The 13,983-nt window shown below is 42.4% G+C and overlaps 1 protein-coding gene across 2 annotated transcripts in view; it reads left to right on the top strand.

The window, feature by feature from the left end:
* Window positions 1-13,983, top strand: part of LOC126299610 (myotubularin-related protein 2) — a 160,839-nt gene that overhangs the window by 35,453 nt on the left and 111,403 nt on the right. For both annotated transcript variants that reach the window (XM_049991643.1, XM_049991644.1), the window contains one exon: window positions 6,051-6,260. In XM_049991643.1, coding sequence (XP_049847600.1) covers window positions 6,051-6,260 — 210 coding nt within the window. The remainder of the gene's footprint in view (window positions 1-6,050; window positions 6,261-13,983) is intronic.

Here is a 13,983-nt window from a genome sequence, read left to right as displayed (position 1 = left end):
GTTAGTCTCTAGCTGTGTGCCAGAAAATGACTCCCTTGAGTGCACACTTTGCTTTCTTACTCAGGTCCAGAATGTAATCGATTACCACAAGACACTAGCGATGTGGAGAGATTGATAAAATCTCAGGAAAAAGGATTATTATTATTATTATTATTATTATTATTATTATTATTATTATTATTATTATTATTATTATTATAAGGGTGGGAACGGCAGGAGCCCTGGGTCGGATTAAGTGATTGGCCACCTGTCCAATCCCTCAGACAACAGACAAGGCCAATGTGCCCTACCTCACAGAGACTAGAAGCAGTCAATTTCACAGGTGAAACTTAAAATCAGATTAGCAGTAAAATGGCCTTGGCAAAAACCACTCTAGGACAGAGTCAGAATACCCTGAGACACACAGTACAAACACAGCCACCGGCTCACCATACGTTAGAGCAGCTTGCAGAGAACATTAATGTGACTAATTGGGCAAAACCTGTCCATCTCAAGGGTTTGTGTACTATGTTTCAGTACTGAGATGATCATGATTTCTCGCCAGAGAGACGGAAACTCACCCTTGCTACAGATACGGTTGAAAATTGCAAGGAAGTGATGTTGGCACTCTGTCAATAGGAAACATCCACTAGGCTGTGGCTATGCCATGTCTCCGCAATATCCTTTCTTCCAGAGTGCTAGTTCTGCAAGGTTTGCAGGAGAGCTTCTGTGAAGTTTGAAAGATAGGAGACGAGGTATGGGCAGAATTGAAGTTGTGAGGATGAGTTGCGAGTCATGCTAGGGTAGTTCAGATGGTAGAGCAGTTGTCTGTTAAAGGCAAAGGTCCCAAATTCGAGTCTTGGTCCAGCACACAGTTTTAATCTGCCAGGAAGTTCCATCAATAGCTGTATGTTTGGCTGTGGATCCAGTCAGGCCCGGGAGCCGTTTTAGGCCAAAGGGCAAGGGCACAGGAATTCCCACTCACTGAATGGAATATTATATGGCTCCAGGTGACGCATAGTGAAGGGTAAGTGAATTGCTCCACTCACAGTTAGATGACATGAGATCAAGACTGGTGATTCTCAAAGAGGCTCAAGCCTAATGCAGAGCACAATGTTCAGTGACAGCATCTGGGTCAGTGTAAACAACACCATTCAGGGTGATACCAGGTTGCACAGTCCAATGGTAGTAACATACTGTTCTCAGCATTCTTGTTTCTGTCTGTCACTAGTTGGCGGACCTGGGCACAGAACTGCTCAAAGACAATGATGTCCTTCATCAGTGGATGTCACTCGTGGCACTGAAGATCCCACCTGTGATCTCTTAATTACCACAGTGATTTCGAAGTCCATCAAGATAGTGTCTTCTGATGGAGGGAGTTGGGTTGGGGGGGGGGGGTTGAGGAGTAGTGGATCACAAAGACTGCTGCCAACAGAATGGCTGCAGATGTGTTGTGGACAGCTGCATTGATACCTCCATGAGAAAGGGCTGCTAAGGGTGACAGCATGGGCAAAGACATCCCAGTCAGTATTTTCAGGATTTTTGAGAGCCTATGGTGGGTGGATGCACAGGTGAGTGATGGCAAGGGAGGGACAGGGCAATCAGAAAATGATTACTGTCACACAGGTCCTCAGGGACTCTCCATTATATGGTGATGAGAAGACCAAGACAACAGATGGACAGATCAATGGCCAAATAAGATCCATACGCCACAGTGAGGTGTGTGGGGGCACCAATATTCAAGTGACAGAGATTGTGTAGTGCAAGCAAAGTTTCGATAATTTTACTGCAGCCAGTGTTCATAGTTCCACCCCACAACGGATTATAGGCATTGAAGTCGCCTGAAATGAGAAATGGTGGGAGGAGCTGAGAAATCAGGACAGACAACATGGTCAGAGGCACTTAATCATTGGGAGGGAGATAAAAATTACAGGTGGTAAAATCGAGGGACATCCACACACATGCGCCACAGCCTCCAAAGTCATATCAAGTTGGCATTTGTTTGCTGTAATCAGTCCAGAACACACATGCAAACTCCGCCTTATGCTCATTCACAATCAGTTCATTCTTAAAAGATCGAGATCAGCAGACTCCTGGGAGGGTAGTGTCCCGAGGGATTGTTTTCCGGTGAGAGACACAGGAGGATGGTGTTGCTTCTCTGATTAGGAATGGTTATCTATATTCATGGTGGGAGGCGAGTCAGTTTTCCCAAAGGGGGTGTGGGGAAACGAGGAGGAGGAGTGTCCCCAACCACCAGAGAAGCATGTGTAGTTGAGCGGTCCAAAGGACCCAACGTGGAAGGCATGGAGAGCGAGGGCACTTTTGCTAGAAACAATGATGTCACTATAACCATAGCAAACGTAGTCGTCATACATACAGGATTTGGACTGTCATATTTGTTCTTGGCCTTCTGATACCTGAGTTCGTTAAACGTCTTGTATTTTTGGATGTTCTTTTCTCTTTCGAAGATGGTGCAGTTCAGTGAACACAGGGTGGTGGTGCTCCCCACAGTTGACACAGACGGGTGGGGGTACAAGGAGCTGTTGTGTCCAACTGACATCCACAATCCTTGCAGATGGGGCTGGCGATACAATGTGAAGGCGTGTGCCCAAATCTTGTGCATTTGAATCATCACATGGGAGGGAGAAAACGCCATTTCAAATTGCATTGATACATCGCCACCTTGCCATTTTCAGGCCAAGATGAGGGCCAAGTGTCAACCCTTTTGTCCTCACAGAATGCAGCAGACAACATGCACATCCCATCACTACAAATTGGCATGTAATTTGTGACCAATCTGTAAAAGGAAGTCACGGTAGATGATGGTACCCTGTGCCATACTGAGACTGTTATGGGAATGTCACCCAGCTTGCCACAGGTGAGTAGCACCCACAACTGAACAGGGGATGCCCTTTTAATTGGAACTGCCTCTACCTGAATTTGCCTAAATCCTGGGGATCAATACAAAAACTTGTAAATAGCGCCGAATGCGATTTGATACAGTTTCTTGTGAAGATACTGTTCCAGTTCCTTGACAGAAGCCAGTAGAGACTAGTACATCCTTTATATTACTTACAGGCTGCCATGGTCAGTGATGATTAAATTCAATTCCTGAAATCCCCTTTATATTCCTGAAACCAAGCTTTGACGTTTCCAACTTTTGATTGGAGACATCATCGTGGAAGGCAGAATTTCCTGTAAGCCATTGAATGAAAATCGTCACCTAAATTGGTTTATAGATCTTATCAGTTACTTGTTGTTTCAGTGTAGCCATAGAACAGATTGGAAACCACAATATGAATCCCCAAGCTATTAACAGAATGTCCACTGTGGTTTCCAGCTGAAAGAACACAGTCTGGGTTACACACTTTCATTGGATTTCTTGATATGCAGGCACAATGTACAAGAGGGAAATGTATAAAAGTAGGCTCTTTGGGTCACATAACATGTTTCAGTTGCTCAGTAGTCCAGAAAAAGTACATGTGCCTCTAGCCTTTTATTTGACTTATTTGTGCTTACAAGAGCTTTGTCAATAGAATCGTTAGTGTGGATGTTTTGTTTGCTTAGTTCTCATTGCACAATTGTTACTGACACTGTGTTCTTTATGTGAGTGTTAACCCTGTGTGGTCCTGTTGTTTTACTTCCAGCAGTATCCATTAGCAGCTCCCTGGAACAACAGCAGTTTTTTGTGATAGAAACTAGCAGGTTATCTAAAGGTACTTTATTATTTATACTTTCAAAAATAATGATACATTTTGAAACAGTAGGATCAAGTCCTTACTTCCCTGTGACTGTCTGGTACTAAAATATAAACTTAAAACTTTTTTTCCTTCTGATATTCCTTCTTTGAGTGTTGCTTCAATCTTTAGGGATGAACTCGTGTATAAGTTTGTAAATGTACAGGACATGTGAACTTTTTTGTTGGCTACCTTGTTTCCGCAAAACTGCTAGCATAATATAAAACTGTTTACTACAAACGTTTTGAGCAACTGTATCCTTTATTAGTGTGCTGCCTTTGTTGATAACAAAGTTACCTCTGGGTGAAAATTTTCCAAGAATTTTCACTTCTGATAAAATCCACTACAGTGGAACCTCACATAGTAAGCATAATTCGTTCCAGAATCTTACTTATAATACGAAACTCATTAAACAAAAAAAATTATTCCATATAAATTAATGTAAAATACGATAATGATTATCCATGCAGAAAAAGTACTAAAAGTTTTATCTTAAATTTATACATACAGTGTTGTATATGACACACACACACACACACACACACACACACACACACACACACACACACACACACTAGGAAGCTATTTGTAGCGCACATAGCCACTGCTTTGTTGGGGTGGTAATTTTCAATGTACGATGAAACTGATTTCTGTGCTTTAAGCATTTCTATTATTGTGTGAGAAGATGGTTGTTTTGCTGTTACCTCATCCTCATCCTCTGAACTCCTTCCCATAATTTCCTGCTGTGAAACACACTGTGATTCCATAAGATCTTCAGTGGTCATTTCGTGGTTGTGCTCTTCCAAAATCTCATCAATATTGTTGTTATTCAGTTCTAGTCCCATGCTCTTGAGCCAAGACACAATCTTGTCAAGTATAGGCTCCACAGGTACTGAGTCAAATGCCTCAGAATCACATTCAGTAATGCACTCCGGCCAAAGCTGCTTCCAAGCAGAAGTGAAAGTTATCTTGGTAACCCTCCTTCCCACACCTTGGGTAACTCAGCTGGTAGAGCACTTGCCTGCGAAAGGCAGTGATCCTGAGTTCGAGTCTTGGTCGTGCACACAGTTTTAATCTTCCAGGAAGTTTTATGGATATTGCTAATATCGGTAGTTGAGGTACATATATCCTCCTTGACAGCATCCCTGATACTTCAGTATATGATGTGTGGGGTGAGGTGAGTACCCTCACCTCTGTGCAATGTGTACAGGGTGTTTCAAAAAGGTTCCTCAAATATCACAAAACAGTCTTCAACATGAGTGACAATACAAACTTGGATGAATTTAACTTCTTCGTATGGCTACAAAGTTTTCATTTTCACAAGAACTATTTGATTCCATGGTGGTGCACTGGTACAACAAAGTTATTATTGGCTGACTGTAAAACCAGTCCTACAGTGAAGATTTGTAATTGATTTATAAATGAGTTAGCTGCAGCAGGGAGACTCCCACTAGAAACCACATGAACAAACAACTCACAACTGATGCCAACATGAACTTTTAATTTTAGTGCATAAGTTAAAATCCACACCAAATTATTGTCTTCACTCATGTCGAATATATAGTGTTGTGAAACTGGATGAATCGTTTTGAAATACCATGTGTATAAAATCCTTACACCACAATTCAGGACCAATAGGTTGGCTCATTTTCTTGCCTGATTTACATATCACTGTACCCTTTGTCCATGAAGCATGCAGCCAGATGTTAGAAGTGTCTTACTCTATGATCTGTGAACGTTCACTAAGAGAGAGAGTAACTCACTGGCTTAAAATAAACACTAACTACAAGGAGGACCTGTTGCCTCACATCCTTTTCAACCCACTTGTATTAAGCCATAAGTAGAAATCAGTGTTCACTATGTCTCATCGTCCAGGTGATGTACTACATACTTTGAGCGTAAGATGGTTTTGTGTGTGTGTGTGTATGGGGGGGGGGGGGGGGGGCTGGACAGAGAAAAACATTTTTTTTCACATGCTCACTGCTAAAATGTCATGTAAAAATGCCTTCTAGCTGGTGGTGGTGGTGGCAGCAGCAGCAGCAGCAGTTTAACAGTTGAAACATATAGTGGATAAAATAAATTCCTTGTGGTGACTGGAATGATACAAATACTCCACAAAATGTTTGGGTACTTCATGCAGACCCTTCACTCTAATATTTTACTGGTCCACAGTCTCAAAACCACAATATTTCAGCTTCACTACTTGCCAGATTGAAGCTGTTTGGAACATTTAAAGAAAGTAGCAATGGTCTGTGGCCAGTTGGGGACATACAGTGTAATATATATTGTTGTTATGTATGTTAAAGATGGAGTAATTGTTACTTTTTATTGTAGGTGAATGTAGCTGAAACAGGACCACCTTCTCGTCCTGATGATCCTCCACTGTTGCCTGGAGAGAAAGTCCAGGGTGTGGCAAGGGAAGTGACATATTTATGTCCATACAGTGGACCTGCGAGAGGGGTTCTTTCTGTAACAAATTACAAGCTGTATTTCCGCAGCATGGACCGAGAGACGCCATACGTGGTTGATGTGCCACTGGGAGTGGTTAGTAAAGATACAATAACTATTGGGTTACTTATTAACATTTCGTGATTGGGATTTATCATGTAAAATTTTGTAAGTGACCTAGTTTTCTTTGACTTTAAAAGTTATTTATTTGTACTATTGCAGTTTTGGCCATGTGACCATTATCAAATGGCATACTGCAAAAACATAAAAAATTAAATAAAAACATGGAGTGTGTGTGTATATGTAGAAAGGGATTAACATCATGCCATAGATGGGGCTGTTATATTATGAAAAATGTCTAAAATAACATATTATTCACTCTGTGCTTAAGCACATATCAAAATCTAAAAGTTTTCCGATACTGTAAACGGTGTATGAGAGTAGTGATTTGGTGCAGTTTATGTTGAAAATGTTACCAACAGTAACAGTATATTTAATTTATGCCCTTTTCATGGTGTACATAGCCTTGCTCGTACTTAATGTATACACGTTCTTCAGTTAAAAAACCCAATGAACAGGTACAATGACTACGTATTTGTGTCAGAAGATTTTTTAGATTGTTGATGTTGGCTAAAACCCAGTGTAAGTAATACGTCATTTTTGACATTTTTTCCTAATTTAGCTGCCATATGTACAGCATGATGTTAAGGCGGTTCTGTACATACACCCTATAGTTTGTTTATTATTATTGTTATGCAATATGCCAATTGATAATGGCCATGTGCTCAAAACTTCTATGGTGCAAATAAATAACTGTTATAGTCATGTTACAAAACTTGAATTTCTTGTCACCAGAATTAGTTTGTAAAGATTTATTTGTGCTTGAAATGTGATGCAAAGGAGAAGTATTATTCACTGCTCAATTTTATTTTATCTGCTGCATATGAGGAAAATGTGTATGCTTCTATTTTCTACCACAGCTATTGTGGGTGCATAATTAAATCTGAAATGTTCATGGAAAAATGAATACTGACATGTTTATCCTATTAATTAATAAACCAGCATTATTCTGGTGAAAAGTCCTGTTTGAGAAATAGACAGAGATTATGAGGAAAAGGCAAAGTGTTGAGTTGTGGAAAAGAAAGTAGAATTTGTAAACAGTCATCACTGCTCCTTAAATTGCTGTCCCTCTCTCAGCACATCAGCTAAAGATTGTGGGCAATAGTTGTCCTTGTAATCATTGTTTTTTGTGGAGCGATATGACAGTCGGCATTGAGTGGTTTATTAGAAACAGCATTGCATTCTTTATTTTATCAGTGCAGAAGTGATTGTAAATTAAAACTTCTGTGGTATGTACAGTTTCCAGATCATTTATGACATTGGATGGGTACATTCATAGCATAGCTATTTAAAGTGAATATTGTCTGAAATGCTTCAGTCAATAAGGGCAGCCTTTTCTTTCAAGTGAGGTGAGATTAGAAATGATTGAAATTAAGAGTTTATACTCTGTGGGGCCTATACTGTGTTGTTGGAAGTATTGCCCAAAACTTCTTATGGCATTTTAGTCCATGTTTTTTGATACCTTTGTTGTTGTTGGATATAAAATGTTTCTTCAGTGTTGTGACTGGAGATAAAAGGTCTTCTATGAAAATGCTTTTGCAAGAAGGAAAATGTAACTTCTCTTGATAATGTGTGTTCTTGCCATAAATTTGTTCTCTGTTTTGTGTAAGATACTATTGAATGTAATAGAGATGAATTGAACATCACCATACCTATTTGGAAATACTATGGCGCCAGGATGATCCGCGATACTCATTGACATCATAAAGTGCTGGGTGGCAGGTGTGAAGAACCAGTATCTCTGTGGTCAAGAAATAAGAAATGCAGTTGTATCAGCATCATATTTTATTTACCGGGGACTCATACGGCTGTCAAAATCAGTGTCTCAGTGGCCCATGTTGACCTGGGGGGGGGGGGGGGGGGTGGAGCTCATCTCATTGAAATGCGGGGGGCAATGCATGGTGGCAACCAGCTTGAAGGCGGCAGACATGATGGTGGGTGCAGTAGAGGTTTAACAGAATCCACCTGGTGAGTGCATGGCTACGTCAGGCATCTCAACCACAGCAGAGACTTGTGTGTAACAGTCAGCCCACAGTTTTCAATAGGTCAGGTGTGAGGTAGATCCAGGCACCAACTGCACATCTCAGACGCCTTGGAGACACCCAGGAATCAGTTGATGGCAACATGGAGGCCCAAGTTGGAAGGCACGAGTTGAAGCCCTAGCAATACAAGGTCTAAGTGCAGGCCATAGACCAGTGGCTAGTTATAGATAAGGCTGGATGATCCATATTGGGTCAGCAGCTGATGTGAAGCAGTTCTATTTTAGTCTAGAGCAGGCAGTGTTTGTACATGCTCATCCTGGTTTTATTATGACTATGAAACACTTCTAGCAATTACAGGTGCCAAAACAATTGCAGCATGAGGTGAACCGATGCTCCACTACACCAGACTGATGGCTTAATTGTGTCACTTCAGCTCATTTCTGGTCTGTGCATCAGAATTATGCAGGCAGCTGGCTAGCCGTAGTGCCCACGGGTTATGAAATCCACTCGGAAGATGTTGGTGCAACAGTAGCTCCTGAATGGAAAATGCCACATTTTCTGAAACATGATACCATCTGGACCATGACCTAAATATTCTATGATGTGAGTGCTGTAAAAGGGATGAAGAAAGTCTTTGCTTAGAGTTTCACATTTCCTTCTTGTGATGTTGTCCAGGGTTGCAGCATCTTACTCCTTTTTTCTTTTAAAGGTGGAAATGAAGTGCAGTCGGGTAGTTGCTGTACATGAGAAGAGTGGGAAAAATCAACACACCCTATATATTTTTTTTTTATGCTTTCAGAGTTTTGTGTGCATTCGGACAGTAGTCACTTCCAGAAGTAGAACTTAAATGGAAAATAATTTTGCAGATGGTTCAGTATGTTAAAAAGAAATTGTAGACTTTATGTCCATTCTCAGACCAAGTTTTGCCTAGAAGACAGTATATATATATAGAATCATTTTGATGCAACATCAAAGATATTAAATAATGTATATGATGCATGATATGCTCAGCGTATTTCTGTCCAGCCTAGTGTTTACTGACTTTGTTCAAGTTTTTTGTATAAATCCGAGTGCAGTATCTTTATGTGAACTGACTGTTTAACGTAGCATAGACTAGAGGTAGCATATCAGCAAAACTTAAGATTTCACACAGCCACTTCTTGGATTAGTGTTACATTACTTGAGATATAGACAAAGACTGATGAAATGTGGATAGGGAGTGCGCCTGTTGTTCACTGATACAAGAGTGTATTGGCCACTGTTTGTAGACGCTTCGAAATTCTGTTGGACATGGTCAACAGGCTTCAGGCTGCAGCAGTATTGGGGCATCCGAGATAATGCTTCAGCACATTTGGAATGCATAGTGTCGCATGGGATCTCCAATGCCACTGCGCAGTCAGATATGCACATCCTAACCAGTTGACACTTACCTTATGGTGACTGGGGAAGAGAGGTGGTGTTGTGAATCTCTGGGCAGAATGCAAAAGTGCATATCAGTCTTACGGCTGTCCCCTGTGGCATGACTGTCACCTGCTGCTGGGTTCAGAGGCCATTCTCGGTTCCTAACTGTGGCTGGCTGATTTGGTGAAGATGACTGGCCTTGTTTGTGAGATGGAAGCTGAGCCATTGCTTTGTAGCATTGTTCCCAGCACTGATCGCAGTCCTCTGGTTTGAAGCCAATTGGAAGGCTTAAACCATCAACTTAGACAATTCTGTGACTGTCTTGGATGTCGATTACGTCACCTCCATTATCAGATAGAATAATATGACACTGCCTCTCTCCAATGGGTCAGGCACACACTATATGCAAGTAGTGGCTACTAAGGTAGCAGAGTATATGTGGCAAGCACAAGTGGGTTTTGTAGGGTAGAGAAAGTCCTCCACAGGTCCGATAAGGTGCATTCTTTGTCCAACAAGGTCATGGAAGATCAGAGAAAGGGAATGTTAATGTAGTATTAGTTAACAACAGAAGTGTGTATGAAAATGTCCCAGAATTAGTCTCACTTATAAATGATAACAGTGGCCTCGTAATACTAGGGACAGATTTGTGACTGAAACCAAATTCTAAATTCCAATTGCAATGTATTTTGTAAAGATAGGCTAAACGTTGATTATTTAGGCATGTTTATAGGAATAAAAAACGATAGTTTAGTGAGATTAATAAAGATTTAGAATGTGAAATAACTTGGGTGAAGATAAGAGTGGATCAGATATGGGCATCAGATGCTTCTATAGAACCCCTGCCTCTGCAGCAGTTGTGGCGGAACATCTGAGGGGAAACTTGGAGAATATTTCAATTAAATTTCCTGGTCATGTTGTAGTTTTAGACAGAGATTTCAACTTACCAGCTGTAGACTGGCAGACTTGGGTGATTAGGACAATCATTTACCTTACCTGAAAAGTATCTTGAGAAGTTTATCAGAGAGGAAACTCATTAAGGTAACATCTTACACCTGCTGATGACAAATAGATCTGTACTTTTCGACAGAGCATACAACAAGGAATCTGGGATCTCAAGGCCATAATAGTATCACTGAATGCAGCTCTAAAACTTTCCTTTTCATAATATCGTTACATTCCACCCTGGATTTTCCATTGTTTGATATACACTCCTGGAAATGGAAAAAAGAACACATTGACACCGGTGTGTCAGACCCACCATAATTGCTCTGGACACTGCGAGAGGGCTGTACAAGCAATGATCACACGCACGGCACAGCGGACACACCAGGAACCGCAGTGTTGGCCGTCGAATGGCGCTAGCTGCACAGCATTTGTGCACCGCCGCCGTCAGTGTCAGCCAGTTTGCCGTGGCATACGGAGCTCCATCGCAGTCTTTAACACTGGTAGCATGCCGTGACAGCGTGGACGTGAACCGTATGTGCAGTTGACGGACTTTGAGCGAGGGCATATAGGGGGCATGCGGGAGGCCGGGTGGACGTACCGCCGAATTGCTCAACACATGGTGCGTGAGGTCTCCACAGTACATCGATGTTGTCGCCAGTGGTCGGCGGAAGGTGCACGTGCCCGTCGACCTGGGACCGGACCGCAGCGACGCACGGATGCACGCCAAGACCGTAGGATCCTACGCAGTGCCGTAGGGGACCGCACCGCCACTTCCCAGCAAATTAGGGTCACTGTTGCTCCTGGGGTATCGGCGAGGACCATTCCAAACCGTCTCCATGAAGCGGGGCTACGGTCCCGCACACCGTTAGGCCGTCTTCCGCTCACGCTCCAACATCGTGCAGCCCACCTCCAGTGGTGTCGCGACAGGCGTGAATGGAGGGACGAATGGAGACGTGTCGTCTTCCGCGATGAGAGTCGCTTCTGCCTTGGTGCCAATGATGGTCGTATGCGTGTTTGGCGCCGTGCAGGTGAGCGCCACAATCAGAACTGCATACGACCGAGGCACACAGGGCCAACACCCGGCATCATGGTGTGGGGAGCGATCTCCTACACTGGCCGTACACCTCTGGTGATCGTCGAGGGGACACTGAATAGTGCACGGTACATCCAAACCGTCATCGAACCCATCGTTCTACCATTCCTAGACCGGCAAGGGAACTTGCTGTTCCAACAGGACAATGCACGTCCGCATGTATCCCGTGCCACCCAACGTGCTCTAGAAGGTGTAAGTCAACTACCCTGGCCAGCAAGATCTCCGGATCTGTCCCCCATTGAGCACGTTTGGGACTGGATGAAGCGTCGTCTCACGCGGTCTGCACGTCCAGCACGAACTCTGGTCCAACTGAGGCGCCAGGTGGAAATGGCATGGCAAGCCGTTCCACAGGACTACATCCAGCATCTCTACGATTGTCTCCATGGGAGAATAGCAGCCTGCATTGCTGCGAAAGGTGGATATACACTGTACTAGTGCCGACATTGTGCATGCTCTGTTGCCTGTGTCTATGTGCCTGTGGTTCTGTCAGTGTGATCATGTGATGTATCTGACCCCAGGAATGTGTCAATAAAGTTTCCCCTTCCTGGGACAATGAATTCACGGTGTTCTTATTTCAATTTCCAGGAGTGTAGTAACTAATAAGTGTACCAAATTTGGTGAACATCGATCGAGGGGTTTAGGAAGAACTCTTTACCCATGGCTTTGCCGACATATGCTTGTCACATATATTCAATATATTCAACATATTTCACATAAATTTGCTCATGTAGTTCACTTGTATCTCTAGCTAATTTCTCCCTGCATTTTTTTTTCCCCTCCTCCTTCGTGGAGCTTAGTGTTTGACATCATATCTGCTGAACTATGTGTTGCACAGCGATATATTTTTGCAGATACATCAATGGTATATGTGAATACTGTCCGCAAAATGCATTGCAAACAGAGATATTAATAAAGAAGTAATAAATTATAAAGTAATTCCTGTTGCAACAGTTTGCTGTATGAACAGGGGAAAATGTCGTAAGCGATAAACTTTTTTCATCACATCATTTTGTGGTGGGTGTCAGCGACAAAGTGTCTCATAAAGGTTTGAAAATATGTATACATTTGTTTGCAATTCACTAAGTGCTGTCATCATCAAATACTGGATGAATTTGAGTGTCATGAACTATGCTGCTTTTTCACATGTATCCTTGCCCCTTTGAGAGGTAGGTTGTTTCCTCCCTCCCCCCCCCTCCCCCCCTGCTCACAGTGGCTCTTTCCATACAGTAAGTGATCTGTGATATGTGTACTAAATGTGATTTAAATCACTAAAGTTGTTTTGTAAGATATGTTGAACATAAATGTGTGCAGTTTTATAATATGAGTTAGGTTCCACAAGTTTCCAGCCTGACCTTAAATACCAACGAGAATTTTAAAATGCCTTGGAGGGGAGCTGGCAACATCTGTCAGTAGATGGACACATGAATTGCAGCCACGTACTAGTTTCCATCGAATGGTGACACTCATTCGAGTAAGAAGTTGTGTGCTTCAATGGATCCAATCGAGTAACGTGCAGTGATAAAAGATCCTGACACAAGAATTGCTTGCACCAGCCGAAATAAAAGTCCATTTGGATGGTGTTATGGTGATGTTTTCCCGTCATTTTCCACAGTAAAGGAATGGTCTAAACAGTTTAGTCTAGGCGGAGAGAGCATTGATGATGATCTACATGTTGCTTGACCTGTTGAATTGGTGACTGAGGAAACCATCGCTATTGTTGAAAGTGAAGTTGTGAGTGACAGGCAGTTGAAACTCATGGAAATTGTAGCAAGGTTAGGGATATCTAAAACAACCTTTCCCAGATCAGGGGTGATCCTTTGCACATGAAAAAGGTCAGTGCACAGTGGGTGCTCAGACTTCTCTCTGCAGTGCAGAAGGAGCAGTGCGTCACTTGTTAAACTAAGTTTTTGGAGCTTTGAAGTGGCAATCAGAAAGAAGACTGGAATCCATTGTTACAGTGGATGAAACTACAGTTCTTTATTATGATCCTATGTTGAAAAAAGACACTCTCGAATGGCGTAAACCAGGTGAAGCTCCACCAAGAAAGGCAAAGGTCACTCAGTCCACAAAGGAGTTCATGGCAACAATCTTCTGGGATTCCAGAGGAATTCTCGTAGTTGATTTCAAAGAAAGGAATGCCACTGTGAATGCATAATACTAAGCTTCACTTCTGCACAAATTACCTGACTCCATCATACTAAAAAAGGCAAGGAAGGTTGTGTCACATGGTGTTCATACATGACAATGTGCTGGTGCACGTGGTGGCAATTGCTAAGGC

Source organism: Schistocerca gregaria, chromosome X (genome assembly GCF_023897955.1).
Source record: "Schistocerca gregaria isolate iqSchGreg1 chromosome X, iqSchGreg1.2, whole genome shotgun sequence".
Taxonomy (NCBI): domain Eukaryota; kingdom Metazoa; phylum Arthropoda; class Insecta; order Orthoptera; family Acrididae; genus Schistocerca; species Schistocerca gregaria.
This window is presented reverse-complemented; position numbering and strand designations above follow the sequence as displayed.